Source organism: Peromyscus eremicus, chromosome X, assembly GCF_949786415.1.
Source record: "Peromyscus eremicus chromosome X, PerEre_H2_v1, whole genome shotgun sequence".
In the NCBI taxonomy this organism is placed as follows: Eukaryota; Metazoa; Chordata; class Mammalia; order Rodentia; family Cricetidae; genus Peromyscus; species Peromyscus eremicus.
In genome coordinates, this window is record NC_081439.1 from 83,784,269 (window position 1) to 83,808,825 (window position 24,557).

Genomic DNA, 24,557 nt, shown 5'->3' on the forward strand with positions numbered 1-24,557 from the left:
CAGCCTGAAGTAACTTAGGGGATGAAAACATTGTCTTCAAAAATCACTGACCTTTTCACAATTATAGGCAGGAAAGTCTGTCACTGTTCTGATGTGTGTGATGTACCAACAAGCGAACCAAACAGTATGGGCACAGACAGAGCAAACTAGGACTTGATCATCCTGTATTATACGCAATACACATCACTCTGGTAGGTAAAATGAAATGTATCAATAGTAGACCAGTGATACGCAGGAACTCTCAAAATCCTCCATCTTTTCTAAATATTCTGTGTAGGAATCAGTTACATACCTATATTCCCTAAGTGTAATTTTCTACAATGTAAAGAATCTTATATGTTGTGTGTGTGTGTGTGTGTGTGTCCAGGAAATAACATTTAGTACTTAAATAGTACATATCGGGTTGAAACTGTGTTGGACTGTGATATTTATTCTAAGTAAGTGATCCAGTTCATGTCAGCTCTCTCTGCAAGCTCTAGCATCACCTTCAACTGTAGTTGTACAATAGCAAGCTTCCTTCGGTCTAAACTGCCCTGAAAATGCCATAGTTCATAGCAATGTACAGGGATGGGATAAATCACATATTTTAGATTCTTCAAGGGTGTTAAATTATTCATGATAGTCACAAGCATAGGCATTGTGATGGGGTTAGAAGCAAAGCACAGAACACGGAGATGAGTACAACGAATCAGAGCAGGGATAAGAACAGAGATTGCAGTATCATTTATAAGGCAATGATTTATCTCTAGATGCCGAAGAGTACCAGAGAGATTTACCAGAAGAGTTTGAAAAGGCTCAAAGTCATCCCAATACATTGGGTTGTTGCTAAGATTCAATAGTTTTAGGCGGGAGACCTGAGGGCTCTGGGCCAGAAATCTGAAGTCTCTGTGCGAAAGATCACAGAATGTCAGATACAAGAAATTCAGACGAGGTGGCAGGACTCTGTAGGGAGAAAAGAACAAAAAACTTCTGAAAAATGAAGATTGAATGAGGAAAACTATATCTTTATATCTACAATAAACTATTATTCACAGGCATTATAATTGGGTATTAATGTGTTAATGTGTGCTTTAGTTCACTTAATAGTTTTGTGACTCTGATAATTTGTTTTAGACAGGATCATACTCTGTAGTCCTGGCTGTCCTGGAACTCACTATGGAGATTATACTGGTCTTAAAATCAGAGTCTGCTTGTCTTTGCCTACTGAGTGCTGAGATTAAAATCCCGTGCCACCACATCCGGCTGAAAGTTTTGTTTTCAACAATGAGATACAAATTCTTTTAATCTTAAGAATCTATATAGTGTATTATAATAGACAATTTCAAGAAATATTAAGAGAAAAAACCTTAAAGCACTTGATACTTACAACATTATCCATTCTATATTTCAGTTCACCTTTTTAGTGGGGAGGGATCAGAAAAAACAGGCAACTGAAAATTCCCTTTGGCCAGTCCCTAAATACCAACCTCTACTTTCATGGCCTATGCCTTGGGGATTACACATCAATAAAGTGATCTGACATTGTGAACTATGGGCATCTAAGATTAGGTGGATCAATGCTATAGTAAAAAATCTTCCCCCATCTCAATCCCTGCTCCTCTTCATATCTAGAAGGCTAGTGTTCTTCACCTTTTATTTCTGCACTTGTCTGTACATTGCTGGCTGCTTAATTTTTGTAATTCTTTCTCCAGTTTCAAATTCCCAAAAGTGAAAAGTGGAAAGCATAAAAGCTGTTCAGGAGATTAGGAATACCCAAGAATGTTTTCTTTCCTGTCTCAACAAGCTCTCCAGGAAACCCAGGGCCCTGGCCCAAACTCTTACCTGAGCACTCTGTCCAGATGACCCGTGAGACAGAATGAAGACAAGCTGACTTTCTTAAGGTTGTTCATACGTTGCAAGTGACCGAGGAAATTTTTAAAGACTTTCCCACTCAGAGATCTAAAAGTGACTTTAGACAAACTGAGGCTCTCTAGGTGGTCCATCTGAGACAGGACATTGGTGATATCACTCAGCGAACCCTTATCAATTGACAACTGATCAACACAGTTGAGATCAAGAAGTCTCAGTGTGCATTTGCTGTCACACAGTTTATCAACTTGCAAATCTCGACAGCATATGTGCAAAGACCCTGAACTCTCCCTAATTTTACTTGTAAGAAAAACCAAAAATTCCTTTTCCACTAAGGAGCCATCTAGGGAAAGATCCACTAGTAACTCTACAGGCCTGGGGAACTGAACCATGGACTCTGGATTTACAAAACCAAGCTGCCCTTCTATTTTCAGGATAGAGCTGTCAGAATAAGCACAAGAATGAAAACAGAAAGGTTCCTTGATGCTGACTTCATGGCATGTGGTCCTACAGTCGTTGTCTTGCCTTAAATCTAGGATCCTCAGTTTAGGTCTCCTGCTGGGGTAAGAGGAGATAGAATAGTTGAGAAATAGCCAACGATAATGAAACTGAGTAGAATCAATGATGACATCTAGGAACTAATTCTTTTATCCACAGCTGACACTCCTTGTACTATCAACAAATCTTTCCCATGAAAATTCAGCCTCCTCCCCCAATCCTTTATACACCTTAAATCCCCTCCAGTCTTAAAGCTCCTGTCTTTCTCTTATGTAACACCTGTTACGTAAAACCATCAATAGAACCCTCTGTAACCGATTTCAAAATGAACATTGAATACAATCAGTAACCGATTTCATAATTAACATTGAATACAATCAATCTTTAAAGTGTTACCAAGTTTGCAGACAACAGCCTCACCCATAAATCTTCAGCATTTACTTGTTACTCCTTCTGGGAGAGTAGCAGGCTGTGGTGTAACCGCCTCTGTCTTTCCATGTTTCTATTATACAGTCTTACCTAGAAGCAGAGTTCATTGAAGGACGCACTGGAAGATTCTCAATCATGGCTTTCAGGAGTTCATGTTGAGGATCCTGTACAGTTAATGACCCAATGTGGAGACAGTAATAGGGCCACACTTTCACCATCTCACTCAATAAATTCTTATGCCCACCCTCGAAGGCAGCAATGAACAGTGGAACAAAAAAGAGTCTTGGCATATCCTCCAGAGCTTGGATTGCCACAAACTCATTTCTCAGCAGACTCTGTATAGCGAGATCCAACAGTGACTTTGGGTTCTTTGTATCCATCTTTGTGAACCTGAATCAGAAGAAGAAATATTTTTAGCTCTGGGAAATAAACCCCCAGTCTCTTCTTTGCAACCAGTGCTAGCAAAGTAGAAATTTAAAGAATAAATGAACCAGATAGCCAACACTAGATACATCTACTATAGACACAGATTAGAAAGTGACTTGTGAGTGTATAAAGGTGTGTGTGTGTGTGTGTGTGTGTGTATTACTATTCCCCCTCCCTTGTATATAAAGTATGTATGTGATAAAACACCATTAGAAATGGGTAGTAGGCTGGGTGGTGATGAAATATGCCTTTAATTCCCAGCATTCGGGAGGCAGGGGCAGGTGGATCTCTGATTTCATAGCCAGCATGTTCTGCAGAGCGAGATCCAGGATAGGCTCTAAAGGTACACAATGAAATCCTGTCTCCAAAAAAGAAATAGGTAGTAAGAAAGCAGAAAACAATTTTGGTTACTTAGCTACATGACCTCAGTATTTTTCCTTCAATAGTATATGAGCTATGATGAAGAAAAAGCTAAATCTACAGAAAAGTGGTACAATAGAAAATATTAAAACACCAAATTAATTGTGATTAAAGAGAAAAAGAATGACATTCCAGCCCTTGATTTGTCTCACTCCTCTCACTGTATTTGTGGCAGACAAAGACACCAAAACTGCACAAGACAGACATGAAGGAAGATGGTTAAGAAAACTTAAAGTTGATCTTAAGCATATTCGGAAAATCTAGTCATGAAGTAAGCCTAAAGATGAAAAAGAAAACATAAAATCGAAGAATGTGGTAAAGGTTAGGGCAAAGACTTCAGAATTGTTCCCTTCAAAGCTGTATGTTGTCTCATATGTGGAAAGTAAGAGACAGTCAATCTGATAATGGAATGCTGACTTCTGGGTTGTGGGATCAGTGCCAGGGTTGGGGTGGCAAAGCACAGTTGGATACGATTCATGTAAGCTAGAGGTTGGTATGGACACATCACAAGGAGTCTCATCAAGACATATTATGGGCCAGGCGTTGGTGGCACACGCCTTTAATCCCAGCACTTGGGAGGCAGAGGCAGGCGGATCTCTGTGAGTTCGAGGCCAGCCTGGTCTCCAAAGCGAGTTCCAGGAATAGGTGCAAAGCTACACAGAAAAACCTTGTCTTGAAAAACCAAAAAAAAAAAAAGATGTATTATGAGTATGTGTTATAAACAATGAATATCAAAGGTGTATCAAATAAGTGATATGGAGGTTAGTTTAAAACTGCAATCTTAAAAGACACAGACTGTGGGAAGAATACATTGATGTGGTTAGGAGAAACACTCAAGAAAATTTGTTAATGGTGGGAAAAGAAACAAAATGAGGGGGGTTAAGAATCTTGTAACACATAAAAGAGTCAGAAAGCTCCTAAGTTTTTCTTCTACTTCGGGAACAACAACAAACCCTCTAAAAGACCTTCACAACACTGATAAACAGAAAATAGTATGATTAAATTAGATAGCTTTGAAAACAATATGAATAAGCCGTATAAAGAAAAATTTCAAGCAAAAACATTAAAACCATAAGAAAACAAAATTAATGTTACTCATCACCTACCTAATACGGTTCTTTGCTACAGCATCTCACACACATTAATCTCAGGAACACATCTTTCACACAGTCCTAAAAACTTGTCCCAGGTTCTTCAAATGATTGTCTTCTGATGCAGCTCAAGGTGTAAGAGAGTTTAAGTACATCCTATCTGTCAAGAACTTTGTTTTGTGTGAAGAAAAACTCAAACAGTCTTGAAAGAAAGGGACTGGGCAGTCTCATGAAACAAAGCAGCTGATTTCACACATTGTTTCAAATGTTAGTGAAATGTATTCAAGAAGTTGCTGTTTGTGCTCTATTACAAGGTCACCATGTTCTGTTCCTAGGAATATCTGTGAATATTCCAGTATTTTGGTTCAAAATTTATTTGTGGATGTGCCTGATATGATTGTATAAGGACTCCAGACTCTATTATAAGGGTTGTGGAGCAATGCTATTTAAATTTGACTATTCCCTGACAAACTCAACATTAAAAAAAGTTATTCCTAAGTTCTCCCTATGTATAAATTTACTTCAATTTCAAAAGTATCTACATTTTACTGAGTTATTCTGATGGTAAAGTTCATAAGTGAAAGAGTACTCAAGAATATCTAAGAAGAGAGAAGGAAGACACTTGAGAAGAGACTCCTGACACCATACCAAGAAAATGAAAACTTTCTAGAGAATTTCTGTAATTATAGTGTCTTATCACTGCTATAAGAACAGACAAATAGCTGAAAGCTTAGAAATAGAAGCCAACATGGATGGACATCAGTGTTTAATGAAGGGCTGAAAAGATGGCATGGCAGTTAAGAGCACTGACTGATCTCCCAGAGGACATGGATTCAATTCCCAGTCCTGGAAACCATCCATAACTCCATTTCTAGGGGATCTGATGCCCTCTTTTGGCTATGAAGGGAACTGTTCAAACATGCAACACAGATATATAGGCAGGAAAAAAACCCATACACATGAAACATAATTAAAATAAATAAAAACCCCAAAGGTGACATGGAGAAGCCACTAAAGGAAAGACAGACATGCAATGTACAGAGTGAGACTTGATTGAAAAAATACCTTAAAGTAGATCCATGAAACATGCCACGTATAAAGTAACTGAAAATTGAGTTAAAGAATTAAGCAAAAAGTGGAATCACACAACTTCTTGAAGAACACACAACAGGGTTTCTTTAATCTTACTATAAGGAAGAGATTTCTAAATGTCACTCAAATTCTAGAGGTAAAGAAAGGAAGCAATAAGTGATCTGACCAAATGAAAATCAAAGAATTTAAAAATATCAAATGCAAGCATTTCAAAAGAGAACTTACAGACTAAAATGACGTAGCAGTAAAACATCCCAGACAAGGGGAAACTCTGCTTCCTATATAAAGAACTCACAAACTGAGGAACAAAGGCCCAAAAGGGTATGAAAATGAAGAAAAGATATGAACTAACAGACCAAACAAATAATAAATGCCCAAATTTAATGACAATTAGATGTATGCAATATATTAAAATAACACAGAGTTATAGCTTAGTCTCTGGTAACATATAGGCAAAATTATAAAGTGATTGTGTTCTATTATTAGTGAAATAATAAGGAATAAAATTTTAAATATCTTACAAAGATCTACTTCTATAAATATATATGTGTGTGTGTGTGTGTCCCCAAGGATATTCAGTGAAGCACTATGTATAATTTCAAGGTATAAACAATTAAAAACCTCACACAGAGGTAGATTAAAAATGGTATGGAATAGCCATACAAATGTGTCTGATGCAAGTGTGAAAAAGAACAATGAAAATCTCTTAAGAAATGTTAGGGAGGCATTTCAAGAAATGCTATTAGCTTGGAACACTCAGTCCCAAATGGGTTATCTCCTTCAACTCCCTTCCCTCAGGGGATAGGGAACTTTCCAAAAGAGGAGGCAGAAAGATTATGAGCCACTGGGGATGGAAGACTCCAAGGAAACAAGGCCTTCTAGATACAATAGGAATGATGCGCTTATGAACTCACAGAGACTGTGGCAATATGTGCAGGGTCTGTAGAAGTGGACACAAGCCCCCATCCCTAACTCAGAAGCTATTTCTAAATTTCTCAAAAAGAAAAAAATAGTTTTCTCCAAGAGTCTCACTGGATATACAAACCAGATTTAAGATCAGATTCTATGCCTAACAGTAGATGGTTAATACAAAATGAACTCAATGGTATTTATGGAGTTTTGTTTTGTTTTGTTTTTTAGTCGAATAATGCATCGTCTAGGTATTGTTTTAAACCTTACAGGTCTTTTGCTTATATATTATGGTTTCAGTGTTGTGGGATAATCTTGTTGTACACTGTGAAGATGTGTCTTTTTCAAGGCACCCTCTGTTTGGTTTAATAAAGAACTGAATAGCCAATAGCTAGGCAGGAGAGGATAGGCAGGACTTCCCACCAGAGATAGGAACTCTGGGAAGAAGAGAGTCAGAATTTGCCAGCAAGACACAGAAGTCAGACAAACAGTGTGGAGGAGAGGTGATGGTTCATGTGGTAGAATGCAGATTAATATAATCAGGTTAATTTAAGTTTTGAGAGCTAGTTGGGAACAAGCCTAAGCCAAGGCCAAGCTCTCATAATTAATAGGAACTCTCCATGTCATTATTTGGGGGCTAGTGGTCCAAAGAAATTCTGACTACACTTCAGATTTTGTTTTTATAAGTTTTCTCTGCGTGTGAATGTGTGTCTCTTGTGCTTTTTCTGCTTTTCTTTTTCCTCTTTGTCTGTTTGTATTGTCCTATTCTGGTTTGATTTTATTGTATCTTAGTTTATATTATTTTGTTAATCTTATTTATTTGTTTTCTAGTGAGAGAGAGATCGAAAAGGTACAGAATTGGGTGAAAGGGGAGGTGAAAGGAGCTCGTGAAACTGAAACTATAATCAGAATATATTATATGAAAAAAATCTATTTTCAATAAAGAAAGAAATGCTCTTAAATGAAAAACGGAAATGTGCACCGTATGGTCTCATGTGAGAAGGCAATCTAAGAAAACATGTTACCTTTATTTTGTGCAAAATAAATATAAGTGATAGTAGAGCAAAAAGTGAATGATATGTTATTCCTTCAGTGAAGGATGAGAAAGAAATGGGAAATGAGAACAAGGTAGCAAGGAGTGGTACTTTTCCAAATACACAGATTTGTATTGGATTATCTGAATAATAGTAATATTTCACATGCCCAAAATAGAAATACAGTTGGACTTCTACAGCAGCATTTGTTGTGGAATATTAGTTTAAGATGTGTTACATGTGGTTATGCTGTGGAATATTTGTTTAATGATGCAAGGATGTGCTGCATTCTTTTATGTTGCATTGGTTTAACTCTGTAAAGCTGTGTTACTTTGCCTGCCTAAAACACCTGATTGGTCTAATAAAGATCTGAATGGCTAATAGCAAGGCAGGAGAAAGGATAGGCTGGCCTGGCATGCAGAGAGAATACATAGGAGGAGAGGAGAGGCAGGAGTGAGAAAAGGAGGAAAGAGGACAGCAGAGACCAGCCACCCAGGTACACAGCAAGCAGCAGAGTCAGAAGTAAAGACAGGTATATAGAATTGAGAAAGATAAAAGCCCAGATGTGAAAGGTAGATAGGATAATTTAAGTTAAGTAAAGCTGGCTAGAAATAAGCCAAGCTAAAGCTGGGCATTCATAAGTAAGAATAAGTCTCCATTTATTTTTGGGGGAGCTGGAAAGTGGGCACCTAAAGAGTAAAAGAGTAAAACAAAACAAAAACCCAAAATCAAGCATCCCTGCATGTTGTCAAGATTTCATGTCTGGTGCCAGGTATCATAAATTAAGCCATTGCTGAAACACTATGGTGAACATACTTCCCGTACTAAAATGAGCAACGTGGAATATGGGTGCCATTAGAACAGGTATTTTGTCAGAAATGTATAATTCCAATACAGTCATAAGAAAACATGAAATTCTTTGGTAAAATAACCTTAGAAGCTGTGTACATACTTTGTGGTAAGCAGAAAGAGTCAGAGAACTAGGTGTAGTCACATATACCTGCAATCCCAGGACTCAGGAGGTGGAAGCAGATGGACTAGTAGTTCAAGGTATTCTCAACTATATAGTCAGTTAAAAATGTACCTTGGACTACATGAGAGACAGGAAGGCTATCCATCCAAGAGTAGCAAGCTCCAAAATCTCCAGCACCAGTTTCATGGTGGAGGTATGAGGAATGAGGAAAAGCCACTTAAAATGTGGCTATCCAAATATAATGTGTCTCTGACAAAAAAAGATGGATACCCCTACAACAAAGATCAGCCCAAGATTCTCACTAACATTAATTCATTCTGAAAAATTGGGGGACCGTGACTGCCTTTGGCACTAGTCAACACAAAAGGAAAAAAATACTTTTTTCCCTCTTCATTGTCTGAGGGCTATCCAGCCAGGTGCACTCTGGAGAGAGGCTAACTCTTTGAGACAAAAATACTCTTGGAAATAAGAAAACAAGGAGCAACTGCAAAATGAGAAGCACTAGAGAGAGTCTGCCAGACCAGCTTTGTGGGAGACACCTGTCAAAGGCAGTGATGGGCTGGGTGAATGACAGACAAGGACACACTATACAAGGTAGGCAGTAGATCCTCTGGTAATGAAGGGCCCGATGCTCTGAGGTCCTATCACTTGTGTGTTCATGAGCAATCACCACCACCTGGTGATGACTGAGGACATTGGTGATCCCGTGATTGAGGTTGGGGAGCAGTTCTACATCTGTAGCCACTTACCTTCTGTGTGGTTCAATGCTGGTGAAATGGAGAATCCTGAGTTGCAGGTCCATGAAGGACTTAAGAGTGCAGCAGCCTCCTCCCTCTCAAAGATGGTCTACTGTTGGGTGAGAAATGAATGCATTAAGACCCAAATTCCAGCACAAATCTCAGTGCTCTATTTCCTTCTCCTGTCTGGCCTCTTCATTTACTTTATTCATTTATTATTATTTCTACTTTACAATAGAACATTTCAATTAATTATTTGAAATTTTCATACATGCATTCAATGTATTCTATTAGTATTCAATCCCAGTCCTGCCCATATATCCTCCCAGATCCATTTCAACCTTTAAATTCCTCCCACCTATATGTGCTCTTTCTCACAACCATTGAGTACAAGTAGTCCTACTTTTACCCAAATTGAATTTCAATTCAATAGTTTACTGTACATTATTTCTGTATCTGATTCATAGGTGTAGGGGCACAGTACTTTACTTTAACACTTTCTGAGTGTATTCTATATAGAGTTTAGCTATTACAGTGGTTCCTTTTCTTCTTTCTTTTTGGGACTTGAGACTGAGCACCCCACAGAGGGTCTATACACTATGAGAAAGGTAAACTTGAAGACATACTCATTCAATGCGATATAGAGATCATAACACAAAAATGTAAGAAATATGAGAAAGCAAAGCAGATGAAACTATCTCCTCAAATGCCATATCCAAAAAATTGAAGAAGTGTTTAAAATGCTGGACAACAGTTTGAAAGTATACTTGAAAAAGAGTTCAAGGACTTTCACACATATGAATGAAGTGATGAAATCAACTCAGAATGTGTATGTATAGGTCAGCAACATAGATGAGAAAGTCATAAGGAATTTGAAAGAAAACAAAGAAACTCTGAAAATTAAAAACTCAATTCCATCAATAAAAATCTGTAGGAAGTCTCACTAATAAGCTATATTAATTAAAATTTAAAAATAAGGTTTCAAGAAAAGTTGAAGGAAATATCATATTCATATATGAGTAAAGAAAAAAATGAGCAATCTTAAGCACAAATTTCTGGAGTATGTCCACAAGATAAAATACATCTACAGGCATAAAAATGAGGGGAGATAAAACTTAAGACACAGAAAACAGTCATAGAAATTAAAGCAGACTATTTCCTGATTCTTCAGAAAAATAAATAAATTTTAAGCACAAGAGGCATTTAGACTCCAAACAGATATAACATCCCTAAGATGTATCAGAAGTAAAATGTACTGCTCTAGAACCATGGATATAGTATGCTAAGACTAAAGAATGAAGACATAACATTATAAGCTGCAAAGAAACATCCATGTCACTTACAAGTGACAACCAATCAGAATAACATCATCCTTCTTGGCAGAAACCTGAAAAGCCACAAAAATAGCAAATGATGTGTTTTAAGCATTACAGTAAATAAATGTCAAGTGAGATTATTATATCCAGCAGTTATCCCCTAAAGTCAGTGAATAAAGATTTTCCACAAACTACAGCAATCAGTTGCTACCAAGTCAGCATATCAGAAATATATTTAAAGGAATCCTACAAAGAGAGGAGGAATAAATAGAGTGTTAACTGTGAGAACACAGAAAATAATTGATTTCGTGACAGTAAAAGATGAAGAAGATTATAGAAAACACTACAATTCAGTAAACAATCATGTGCCTAGTACAATGAAGGGAGAATAACAAGGCCAATTAATATTTGAAGAAACCATGAAATCAACCAAAAATTCCTTGTATGAAAAATTCTCTTAATATTAATCTTAATTATAGTAGTTCTAACTATTGAATCTAAAGATACAAATTAACTGACTGCATTGCAGAGAAGCCTAGATGTTTGGTGCCTGAGGGGAAAGAATCTATTTGTCAAATATAAGTAAACTCTGAAAACGAAAGGACTGAAGTCAATATACTAAGCTCTTGGAAGCAGGCAAAAAACCAGGTCTATTTATATGCTCAGATCTGACAAAGTAGATTTCAAGCAAAAAAATTATTCAGAGTACATAGACAACCAATAAATATTTGGAATAACCCATCAATATGCTATCATGACTATAAATAAGTAAGCACTGAATATTGGCATACCCAGTATCATAAAACAATACTGTAGCTACTCAGTAATGACAATACTCAACCCTTGTCAGTAGACAATTAGTCCAAACATAAAAACTGACAGTTAACACAGACATAATACACTGTAGATCAAATAGACTTAGACATTGTGCTGCTTAATTTTTGTTAAATTAACAGAAGCTAGATTCATATGGGAAGAAGGAACTTCAATTCAGAAATTGCCTCCATCATATTAGTCTACAGGCAAGTTTGTTGGACATATTTTTAATTAATGTGGGAGGGCCCAGCTCTCTGATGGAGATGCAACTCCTGGGCAGGTAGTCCTGGGTTGTATAAAAAGTCAGTTGAGCAAACCAGGGGAAGCAAGCCAGTAAGCATCATTTCTTCATGGTTTTTGCCTCCAGGTTCCTACCATGAATTCTTGCCCTGACTTTCCTGGATGATGGACTTACAAGCTGGAATGTGAAATAAAACCTTACCTCCCCAATGATGTTTCTCACGGCAACAAGAAAGTAAACTAGGGCTGGGCGGTGGTGGCGCACGCCTTTAATCCCAGCACTCGGGAGGCAGAGCCAGGCGGATCTCTGTGAGTTCGAGGCCAGCCTGGGCTACCAAGTGAGTCCCAGGAAAGGCGCAAAGCTACACAGAGAAACCCTGTCTCGAAAAAACCGAAAAAAAAAAGAAAGTAAACTAGGGCAAGTATCTATAGAATATTACATTCAATAGCTATAGGATACAGATCTCAGCAGCCTATGGAATATTCTGTGATATAAATATCAATTTAGATCACCAAGGAAGTAAAATTATTTAAAAATAAAAACAATATTTTCTATCTTATCAGATCATAAGGGAGTAAAATGGAAAATCACTATCATTGGGAAATAACAGAAATGAAAAATCCAAATAAAATTAAACATTACATCCTAATGTTCAGTAGTTAATGAAACAATTTGTGAGGATGTTAAAAATTCCAGAAATCAGTTTAGGGGAGTCTAAGACACTCTCCCAAGGAATATAGGCCACTGCCATTGCTCTCAGTTGCCTACCAGGATCTGAAGGTATGACCCTACTGTGGAAGACACCACACACTTCAGGCACAGGACTTGGAGGAACTGAGCTGGATACAGCCTCCAAGTCTCATCCCTAAGGTCTAGTTATTACGGTACTCAATGCTGCTATGCAAGCTGCCAACAGAGAAAAACAGTCAACAGTCATACATAGTTTAAGCCCACTGTCTCAAGTTATTTTTCTACTGCTGTGAAGTGAAACCGTGACCAAGGAAAAACAGAAGAGAAAACATTTAATTAGAGGTTTGCTTACAGTTTCAGAGGCTTAGTCCATGACCATCAAGGTGAGGAGTATAGTGACAGGCAGGCAGGCAGGCATAGTGCTGGAGCAGTATCTGAGAGCTTACTTCCTGATCTGCAGGCAGGAAGAAGAGAGACAGTGAGAATGGGCCTGGAAATGGCTTTGGAACCACAAAACCCACATCCCAGTGACACATTTTTCCAACAAGGCCACAACTCCTAATCCTTCCTAAATCGTTCACCAACTAAGAGTGAAACATTCAAACACTTGAGCCTATGGGGGCCATTCTCATTCAAACTACTACAGTCTACACCCTGGGCCCCATAGGCCTGTAGCCATAGCATAATGCAAAATGCACTCAGTCCAACTTCAAGTGTCCCCACAGTCTTTCAGTCTCAAGACTGTTTACAAGTCCAGAGCCAACTTTCTTCTGAGTCTCAAGGTAATCTCTTAACTATGAGCTCTGTAAAATCAAAAGATAAAATCAAATTACATACTTCTAGTAGTTAGTGGCACAAAATAGACATTAGTACTCCAAAAGAGAGGAGGAAGGGGTTATTCTGAGAAAATACTGGAACAAAACCAAGACTGGACAAAAACTAAAACCATTATCTTTCTCTGCCCACTCATATAATTTCCTGTCTTAACTTTCCTAGTGCTGGGATTAAAGGCTTGTGACTCCCAAGTACTGGGATTAGAGGTGTGTGCCACCACTGCCTGGCTTCTATGTTTAATCTAGTGGCTTGTTCTGATCTCTGATCTTCAGGCAAATTTATTAGGGTACACAATATATCACCACACTTATTGGATGGATCTTTATATCAGTCACTCCTTCCAGTTATTGACTACATCATTGGATTTCCTTATCCATGGAGCAAGATTCCACAACCCACTTATACTTGTATCTTCCCTGAAAAAAAAAAAAGAACCATTTGCCTTATGGTACCAAGTTCTTCTGCTTACCTGGACTAAAACCTGGCCTCGTCCATGACTTACATTAATATAAGCTTTGACTTGGCAATAGTTTCTGATGGAATGCCCTGGTAGCAGAAACCCAAATGTCCTGCTGAGACTGTCTTGATGTCATTGCTCAACTATTATCAGTCAGCCAAATTCATATCTCAGGGAGAATTGTTTGTTGAGACAGTTCTCAAGATAGCCTCCTTCGGAACAGTCTTTTTGTATACTATGAATATGTACTGATCTCACTGGCTAATAAAGAGCTCCCTAGCCCATAGCTGGGCAGGAGGAGGTTAGGAGGGAAAACCAGACTAGGAGGATTTGTCAGTCAGATGCAGAACGAGTCGGGTACACAAAATGGGATAAAGGTAAAAGCCACATGGCAGAATGTAGATTAATAGAAATGGGTTAATTTAAGTAGTGAGAGATAGTTAGTAACAAGCCTGAGCTATTGAATGGGCATTTTTAATTAATATAAGCCACAGTGTGTTTGAGAGTGGCTGTGGGATAGGAAAATTCTACCTACAGCCTGCTTTGCTTGAACAAGAAGATTCAAAAGAAGGAGTTCATATGTATCCTCTGCAGCTCTATCAACTTCCTTATATTCAGGCCCTCTGCCCACTCCTATAAGAGCCCTGACCAGCTCCTTCCCCTTCACACAAGTTCCATTCCCATGGGGAAGTCGCTGCCCCCTGCTGCTGTGCTAATAAACACAGTTTCATCTGCTGAGAGCAGACTTGGGTCTCTTTCATGCCTTTTGTTCCTTCACTGTCCTAACATTTTCGTGTGGTAACCCAGGAGGGCTTCTAGGATCCCTGCCCTCTGGTGGCTCCAACTCTTCTAAGACCTTCTTGACTTTCTTACCGACCTTGACCACTCTTGGACTTGGGGAACACAGATACTGTCTGAACTCACTATATAGGCTAAACAGACACTAGTTGCAATCTGAGACCCATTGTTCTTTGTGGCTTCTGTCTCTGTGAGCAGTACACCTTTAATCCCAGGCTGACACAGGTGTATTCTCAAGTTCCAGTACAGCCAGGGTTACAGATGAGCCCTCTCTCAAAAAAAGGAGAACGGCTCAATAAACTCCTATATTTAATGCTGGCTCCCAGTTAGCCAAACTGTTAGAAGGTGGCCTTGTTGGAGGAAGCCTATTAATGGAGTTTTGATGTGTCAAAAAGCCATGCCAGGCCCAATCTCTCTCTGCCTGCAACTTTCAGATCAGATGAGAGCTGTAAACTAACACTCCAGCACTTGCCTGCCACACTCCCCATCATGATGGCCATGGACTCACACTTTGAAACTATAAACAAGCCCCCAATTAAGTGTCTTGGTCATATCTATTCATAGCAGTAAAACAGTAACTAAGAGGAACAACAATACAAATAATAAGTGAAAAAAGATGTTTTTTTTTCCCAAAGATAAGAGTGACAAGAACCTTAGTTGAACTGAGTAAGAGAATGAATATATAAATTAGTAAAAACAGAGTTAAAAGGGGGACATTACAAAGAAACACCACTGAAATTCTGAAAATGTTAACGAACATTTCAAAACTTATATTCGTAGAATATCTAGAAGAAGTGGATAATTCCTTAGATACAGAAGACATAAACAACTTTATAGATATATAAAAATCAGTAAGATTAAAGCACCTCCCAACAAAGAAAATTCTAGAAACACATAGATGAAATAAACATATTATCAGACCTCAAAAATGCTCCCCAACTACTTGATAAAACATGAAGAAAAAAAAAAACATAAAGGAAATGCCAGACTTCTCCTATGTGGACAATATAACTTGTTCAGTAACGTAGTTCAGACAAAAGTTTTTGAAAATGATGTTTCTGTGATGAACATTATTAATAGATTTATTCCAATAAAGTCTTTATAAAGTGAATTTAATAATATATTTTAACATCATGAACAGTAGGGTTTATTTTAGGTATGAAAGAATTTTTCACATGTATATAGGTTTGGAGTCAGAGAACATGTGATGATCTTACAAGTGCAAAACAGGCCTTTATCAGAAAAGCCCTGAAGAATCTAAGACTAGAGGGAACATACCTTACCATAAAATATCTCTACATAATAAATCTATACTCAAAATCATACTAAACTTGGAAAACTTGAAAGCATTTTTTCTCAAGTCAGGACCAAGAAAACATGGACCACCCTCTCCAATCTTATTCAACATACTGAATGAAGTCTTAGCCCATTGTAGCAGGGCAAGAAAAAATGGTAAATGATACACAAACAGCAAAGGAAGGTGTCTAATTATTCTTAAGAACATTTGTTATAATCTTATAATTAAAAGACTTCTGCCGGGTGGTGGTGGTGCACGCCTTTAATCCCAGCACTCGGGAGGCAGAGCCAGGTGGATCTCTGTGAGTTCGAGGCCAGCCTGGGCTACCAAGTGAGTCCCAGGAAAGGCGCAAAGCTACACAGAGAAACCCTGCCTCGAATAAATAAATAAATAAATAAATAAATAAAATAAAAATAAAAATAAAAGACTTCAAACACTGCAATAGAAAACACTTAGCAGTCCAGTCATCCTTGTTCCACATCTAGTATCCTGTTATGAGTGAGTACATACCATGTTTGTCTTTCTGAGTCTGGGATACCTCACTCAGGATGATTTTTTCTAGATCCATCCATTTGTCTGCAAACCTCATGATGTCATTGTTTTTCTCTGCTGAGTAGTATTCCATTGTGTATATGTACCACAATTTGTTTATCCATTCTTCAGTTGAAGGGCATCTAGGTTGTTTCCATGTTCTGGCTATTACAAACAACGCTGATATGAACATAGCTGAACAAGTGCTCTTGTGGTGTGGTTGAGCATTCCTTGGGTATATGCCCAAGAGTGGTATAGCTGGATCTTGGGGGAGATGGATTCCCAATTTTCTAAGAAATCGCCATATTGATTTCCAAAGTGGTTGTACAAGCTTGCATTCCCACCAGCAGTGGAGGAGAGTTCCCCTAGCTCCACATCCTCTCCAGCATAAAGTGTCTTCAGTGTTTTTGATCTTAGCCATTCTGACAGGCGTAAGGTGGTATCTCAGAGTTGTTTTGATTTGCATTTCCCTGATGATTAAGGATGTTGAGCAATTCCTTAAATATCTTTCAGCCATTTGAGTTTCCTCTGTTGAGAATTCTCTGTTTAGTTCTATAGCCCATTTCTTAATTGGACTGTTGGGCATTTTGATGTCTAATTTCTTGAGTTCCTTATATATTCTGGATATCAGTCCTCTGTCAGATGTGGGATTGGTGAAGATCTTTTCCCATTCTGTAGGCTGTCGCTTTGCTTTGTTGACCGTATCCTTTGCCCTACAAAAGCTTCTCAGTTTCAAGAGGTCCCATTGATTGATTGTTTCTCTCAGTGTCTGTGCTACTGGTGTTCTATTTAGAAAGTGGTCTCCTATGCCAATGTGTTCAAGACTACTTCCTACTTTCTCTTCTAGCAGGTTCAGAGTAGCTGGATTTATGTTGAGGTCCTTGATCCACTTGGACTTAAGTTTTGTGCACGGTGATAGATATGGATCTATTTGCAGCCTTCTACATGTTGACATCCAGTTTTGCCAGCACCATTTGTTGAAGATGCTTTCTTTTTTCCATTGTGCACTTTTGGCTTCTTTGTCAAAAATTATTTGTTCATATATTATTATTTGTTCATATATTATTTGTTCAGATGCTACTCACATCACCAGGCAGGCTACCTGGAAAACAGGACCCCAAGAAAGACACAGGGATCGCCCAACGACAGAGAAATGGAATGAGATCTACATGAACAGCCTGGACAGGAGTGGGGGTAGTGAAGGGCGAGGGTTGAGGGAAAGAGAGCTTGGGTGAGTGGGAGATCCCAGCTGGATCAAAAACAGAGAGGGAGAACAAGGAATAGGAGACCATGGTAAATGAAGACCACATGAGAATAGGAAGAAACAAAGTGCTAGAGAGGCCCACAGAAATCCACAAAGATACCCCCACAACAGACTGCTGGCAATGGTCGAGCGACAATCCGAACTGACCTACTCTGGTGATGGGATGGCCAAACACCCTAATTGTCGTGCTAGAAACCTCATCCAACTACTGATGGACCTGGAGGCAGAGATCCATGACTAGGCCCCAGGTGGATCTCTGGGAGTCCAATTAGCGAGAATGAGGAGGGTTTATATGAGAGAGAATTGTTGAGACCAAGGTCGGATAAAGCACAGAGACAAATAGCCAAACAAACGGAAACACATGAAATATGAACCAATGGCTGAGGGGTCACCAACTGGATCAGGCCCTCTGAGTGGGTGAGACAGTTGATTGGCCTGATCTGTTTGGGAGGCATCCAGGCAGTGGGACCGGGTCCTGTGCTCATTGCATGAGTTGGCTGTTTGAAACCTGGGGCCTATGCAGGGTCCCTTGGCTCAGCATGGGAGGAGGGGACTGGACCTGCCTGGACTGAGTCCACCAGGTTGATCTCAGTCTGTGGGGAAGGCTTTGCCCTGGAGGAGATTGGAATGGGGGGCGGGCTGGGGGGAAGGTGAGGGGGGCGGGAGGGGGGAGAACAAGGGAATCTGTGGCTGATATGTAAAACTGAATTGTATTGCAAAATAAAAATTAAAAAAAAATAAAAAATTAAAAAAAAAAAAAAGAAAACACTTAGATTTGATAAAAGCAGCAAAAAAAAATCAGTATTACAAAGTAAGTGCAAACATTGGTGGCTTTTCCATATGCCAATAACCATGACAATGACAAGTAAATCAGAGAAACAAATCCATGCACAATAGCTTCAAAAATTAAATACCAAGGAATAGACCTAAATGAGGAAGTGAAAGACTGGAACAATCTGATTTAATAACAGTGAAGAAAGAAATTGAAGAAGATAGTAGAAGAGGAAAAGACCTCCTACATACAGGAACCACCAAGTAAATACTAGCTGCTTTCAAATTATATCACAGAGCAATAGAAACAAAAACAGCATGTTATTGCAACAAAAAGGGATGTGTAAGTCACTGGAATGAAATAGACAACCCTGAAATAAGACCATATATCTACAAATCACCTGATATTTGGAGGGAAAAAAGTGCCAAAAACATCCACTTGCGAAAAGAAAACTGTTTTTAACAACATTTTTTAAGGGTAGTTTTGATAGTTTAGTAAAACTGGACATCTAAATATAGAAAGATTCAACTGCATCCCTGTCTCTCTTTGCAAAAATCAATTCAAAATGGATCAATGTTCCTAATGTAAGATGAGACATACTGAAACTTGTAAAAGAAATTATGAGAAACACACTTTAAGATACAGGCACAGAAAATCCTCTTTAAAACACATTCAGGAAACAACAGCAAATACTAACAAATTAAATTGCATGAAATTAAAAAGCTTCTGCAGAGCAGTAGAAACAACAATAGAGTGACATTCGACAGAATGGTAATATTTTCTAGCTATACTTTTTGCAGAGAATTAATATATATAATCTTTAAAGAACTTAAAACATAAATACCAAATAGAGAAGCCAACACACTGATAAATGCCTAATCAACTGGACAGGTCTCAAAAGATAAAATACAAATGGCTAATAAATATAAATGTTTAACTTCCTTAACCATAAGAAAAAAAACAATCAAAAGTACTTTGATACACTAAAGGAAAACAAATGCTGGTGAGGATGTGAGGGAAGGAACTCTTATAAAACACTGGTGAAAATATGAAAATCTTTATGGAAGATTCTGAAAAAATGAAAACTAGAACTCTCTTACTTTTCACACTTATCACCCAAAGCAATCTAAATGAACATACCATAGAGATACCTGCACTTTCAAGTTTCTTATGTTACTTTTCACAATAACCTTGGAATGGAATCAGCCTAGAGTTCCATCAACAGATGAATGGATCCAAGAAATTAGGTGTACATATGAAAGTAAGTTCTAAACAAGTGATAAAGTGAAACAATATGATGCCATCTGTAGATAAATAAATGACACTAAAAATCATCAGTTTATTCAAAATCATACAGTATAAGGAAGACATATTACATACTTGCTCTCACAGGAAGAACCTAGATTTAAATATGTAAATATATATTCATATATACACAAAGACATGCAATGATAGTAGAAAAGGGTCTTTTTGAGTGAAGGAAGGAGAACTATCTTAAGAGGCTCAAGGGACAAGAGAGGGCACTGAGAGGGAACAGGAGCAAAGGACCATGAAATACATACTGAAAATGTCATAATTCACATTTTGTATGATAACCTGTTTTTAAGGGATGTGCTGTGGAATAATCCTTCTTTACACTGTGAATATGGCTTACTCTCATTGGTTAATAAAGAAGCTGACTGGCCAATAACTGAACAGGATGGGGTTAGTTGAGAGAGCCAAACTGAGAAAGCTGGGAGGAAGAAGGGTGGAATATATCCACATAAAGCCTGAGAAAGCTTTTAAAAAGGTTCCAAATGCACAGACATAGAGATAAATACAACTTCCCAGTCTCACAGTCTCATGCCAGCAGTAGTGCAGAGACACATCTCCCTACAGTTGCCTGCCAGATTGAGCAGCCAACTGCAACGAACTAAGTGGGGTGGCGGGTTCCTGCAGTCTCTCACACAGGCCCCAGTACAGAGAGGCTTCTGCTAGCAATGACCTGTGGGCTTAAGCTACCAGTACAAGCTCTGCCAGTATGCAGTCTGATCATGCAGACAGAAAAGGTTATGGATACGCAGAAAAGACAGATGCAAATAGAAAAAAAATCCCAAACCTCTATACAGGTTGCAGTGTGTTTAAAAATATACATAGCTTTGGGAAAGAAAAGAAAAATGGTACAGAAAAAAATGTAGCAATAAAAAAATAAAAGCCACATAAAGATGGAAATACAGAGAATCTGGATCCTGTATTCTATTGTGTTATCTTTGAGCTTTTTGGCTGCTAAGAGACACTGGATTACAAAAAATGCTAGATTCAACCAAGCTACATATTTTAAAAATATCTTGACTTCAAAATTTAAGTCAAAAGATATGTTAACTTTGGGGAAAAGGTTATGCTTATATTTCCACAGGAAATGAGTCCAGGCTATGGACTCATTCTGGGTCCATTCCTTAAGGAAAATCAGATTTAACTGAGGAAGATCCTCTGAAAAATCTAACTACAAATGTAAAAGAATAAACCTAGAAAAACTACAAGACATGATGTATATTTTACTTGCTCAAAAATAAAACAAAAAATCATCTTTGGCAGGCTTATGTAAAATACACACTCTATACTTATATTAATGCAGATATGTATGTTACCTTTAAAAATTTATGTATATTCAGAGCAAGGAGACAAACCAAACCAAACAGATGACCCAGCTGATTCAGCATTTCAAAATGCCTCTGTTACAGTCTCCTCAGAAGTCTGCATGCAAAACAGCTTCAAGGATGCTGGCTGAGATGATACAGCCTCACAGAATGGTCCATAAGGACTCGGTCATAATTCTAAATTTTCTCAGGGTCCCATAAAGATAATGGCACCCACAAACAACAGAAAGCAGTCCAGAGAACTAGGCCCACATTCCCAAAATATGGGTTATCGATATTTATTATCATTTAAGGGAAGTTGGCTCAAGTTGTTATTGGTAACGTTCAGGAAAAAAGATGAACAAAAAAGATTAGATTCAGGGTTCTCATTCTAAAAAAAAGGGTGGAGAGTATAGAAATGATAGGATAAAAGGATATTGAATCTATTTTAATCCAAAAAGCAAATATTAATCTTAAATATTTTACATTGGTATGGATTATGGTTTATTGATACAAATTTAAAGTTAATTTTGTTATACTGCATGTATATTTCTACTCTTGTTCAAAATATTGCTTATGCAGCTCATTTAAAAATGTAATATATAATTAAGAAATACAGATTAATAGTCATCTGTGATAGTCAAACTTATAGTCTTGTTAGGTATGTTTTCAAAGCCATACACAGACATACTTAGATAGACAGATGGTCTTCAAACACTTCAAAGACCTACAGAATATGGCATTTAATATGTTTAATAACCTAAGGCTTTTAATGACAGTGAGACATGTCTGCTCCTGGCAGCACCAATTTACTTCAAAGGAAGATGATGGGCATCAAAGAACCTTTGCTTTCCTATGGCAAAAACTAGCCATTTGGGCAAAGAAACTCACCTTTCCTCAACTGCTAACAGTTACTGTCCATACTGGACCAACAGGATGTCAAAGAAAGTGACAGTCAGACTTTGCCAAGACAAGGTAGGACAGTCCTTCAAAATTCCCTGCTTCACAGGAAAGTCTGTCAGATATGCTAGGCCTGTAGGTCAGAGTTAGATGCCCCAACAATATAGAGGAACTATGGGTGACTGTCCAGGCAGCCTGATGTCCCTGTCATAGGTAACATTTCATTCTTCTGGGATCTCTGATGAAGTAGTAGACTATATGGTTAAACTTACAGTTTTCCTTAGTTATAATAGAAAGCAAATTAGGTATAAAACTCACCAAGATAAGGTAGATAAGAGATTATTATCTCTTTTTTTGTCAAATATAAAGAAATGGACTAGATAAGCATAATTCTTAACAACTGTTTTTGTTGAATATAATTTTACTATGTTAAAGTTAAAACCTTCCTTTTTAATCAGACAAAAAGGGGAGAAATGCTTGTGATTAATCCTTCTGTACACTGTGAATATATATTACTCTCATTGGTTAATAAAGATGGCCAATAGCTGAACAGGATAAGGTTAGGGGAGAGAGCCGAACTGATAATGCTGTGAGGAAGAAGGATGGAGTCTAGAGTTGGCATCCAGACACAGAGGGAGCAGGAGGTGAACTTGCCATGCTAATAGAGGTACCATCACGTTACAGAGCATAAATAAGGAATATGGGTTAACTTAAAATGTAAGAGCTAGTTAGTACTAAGCCTGAACTATTGGCACAGCATTTAATTAATATTAAGCCTCTGAGTGATTATTTGAGAATGGCTGCAGGACAGAAAAACTCTGACTACAGATGAACCCACAAAAGTTGAATAAAAACAATTCCTGACCAGTACACTTCAAACGTTTCAGGCTTATACCCCTGGATGGAACTATGGAGAAATATAACAACCGCATTCAATGAGGTATCCTGAATAGGATCCTGGAATACAAAGGGAATACTTCTGAAATAACATATATGTAGCATTAATTGGACTCAGTGGGTTATCAAACACAAAAAGACACCAAGATGAATCTGGGAGGAGAACATGTAGGGGAGGGGATGTAGGAGGAGTTGGAAAGGGGAAATGGGGGTGGATCTGATCATATTTCATTGTATACATATAGGAAATTCTCAATAAAGGAAATTTATAATAAAAAGTAAAGGATAACACTGAAAAATGGATATAAATCTGTAATAACTTAATTCAATGCTAATCTCTTAGTTTTGACATTTTTATGGCTTTATAAGAAATCTCTCAGTAGAGATATCTGGGAGAACACAATTTAGAATTGTAAAATTATTTTCTAAATGTTTTAAAGATAAAAGTCAGGCATGGAGCAAACACTTCTAACTCTCACTTTCAGAATGCAAAGACAGGAAAATCATAAGGTTTCTTACAAGACTCAGTGGGAAACTGAAAAAAAGTTCTAAATGCCTTGGAAATGAAATCACACTTGTCTTCAGTATGTATTTGTATTTCAAATGAAAATCCATTTAAAAAACACATTAGATAAACTGAAAGGGAAATAAGTATCTTCACAGCTCTTTTTCCTACCATTTTAAAAGCCTGACGTATGAAAACTAGTAAGACTAAGATGCAAAGTAAGGAAAAAAAATGTTTTGTTTTATTTAGACAAGGTTCACCATGTACCCAGGCTGATGCAAAGGGAGAAAAAAGTAATGTAATTGTTTAAAACAAGGATAAACCTGGTACTCAGGTTGATGCAAATAATGATTTTTTTTGTTATTGTTGGCTGCTTGGGTTTTATTAAAAGGATTTTTTTTGTTGTTGTTTTTGTTTGTTTTTTTTTTCTTTTTCTTTTTCTGAGACAAGACTCCACCGCGTATCCAGGCTGAAGCACAACTTGATATCTGCTTGCTTCAGCCTCTGATATGCTACCACACCCAGCTCAGAAATATAAATAATTAAATAAGAGGTTAAAGGTTGTGCAAAGGATTTTAAATACAGAATATGAGGCAATTTGTCACACAATTGAAGTGACTCACACCTCAGGAACTAATGCAATGAGCATGCAAGGCAGATTCCTCCAGCAAAAGTAATGGAACCCAAGTCTCGAGAAAACAATGCCATAGTGTTAAGAAATCCAGTGAAATTGGTGGTTAATCCCATAACAGGTTCAATTTTAAAAAAGAAACTTCTGCCATTTATTTACCTGAGTGGGAGAGTGGGATGAATCTTCCAACTTTTTCACCACCTCAGGCACGGCAGCTGCTCACCTCCAGACGAGAGCGCGAGGTCTTCCAAAAGCCATGTGAGGTCCCCAACAGCTCCTTTCCAAATTTAGTGCCGCAACTGGGGGACTCCGATTGGCTTAGCTGGGTCAGCTGGACTCCGATTGGCTTAGCTGAGGTCAGCTGGACTCCGATTGGCTTAGCTGGGTCAGCTGGACTCCGATTGGCTTAGCTGGGGTCAGCTGGACTCCAATTGGCTTAGCTGGGGTCAGCTGGACTCTGATTGGCTTAGCTGGGTCAGCTGGACTCCGATTGGCTTAGCTGGGTCAGCTGGACTCTGATTGGCTTAGCTGGGGTG

General features: G+C 38.0%; 1 protein-coding gene across 1 annotated transcript; it reads right to left on the reverse strand.

The window, feature by feature from the left end:
* Positions 1-344: 344 nt before the first annotated feature.
* On the reverse strand, positions 345-24,321 carry LOC131899686 (melanoma antigen preferentially expressed in tumors-like). The gene is made up of 6 exons (XM_059251170.1): positions 24,181-24,321; positions 12,873-12,974; positions 9,470-9,569; positions 2,866-3,165; positions 1,822-2,403; positions 345-942 (listed from the first exon to the last, which is right to left on the reverse strand). The coding sequence occupies exons 3-6, from the start codon at positions 9,520-9,522 to the stop codon at positions 429-431; spliced, it is 1,449 nt and encodes a 482-aa protein (XP_059107153.1). The 5' UTR covers positions 9,523-9,569; positions 12,873-12,974; positions 24,181-24,321; the 3' UTR covers positions 345-428.
* Positions 24,322-24,557: the final 236 nt, after the last annotated feature.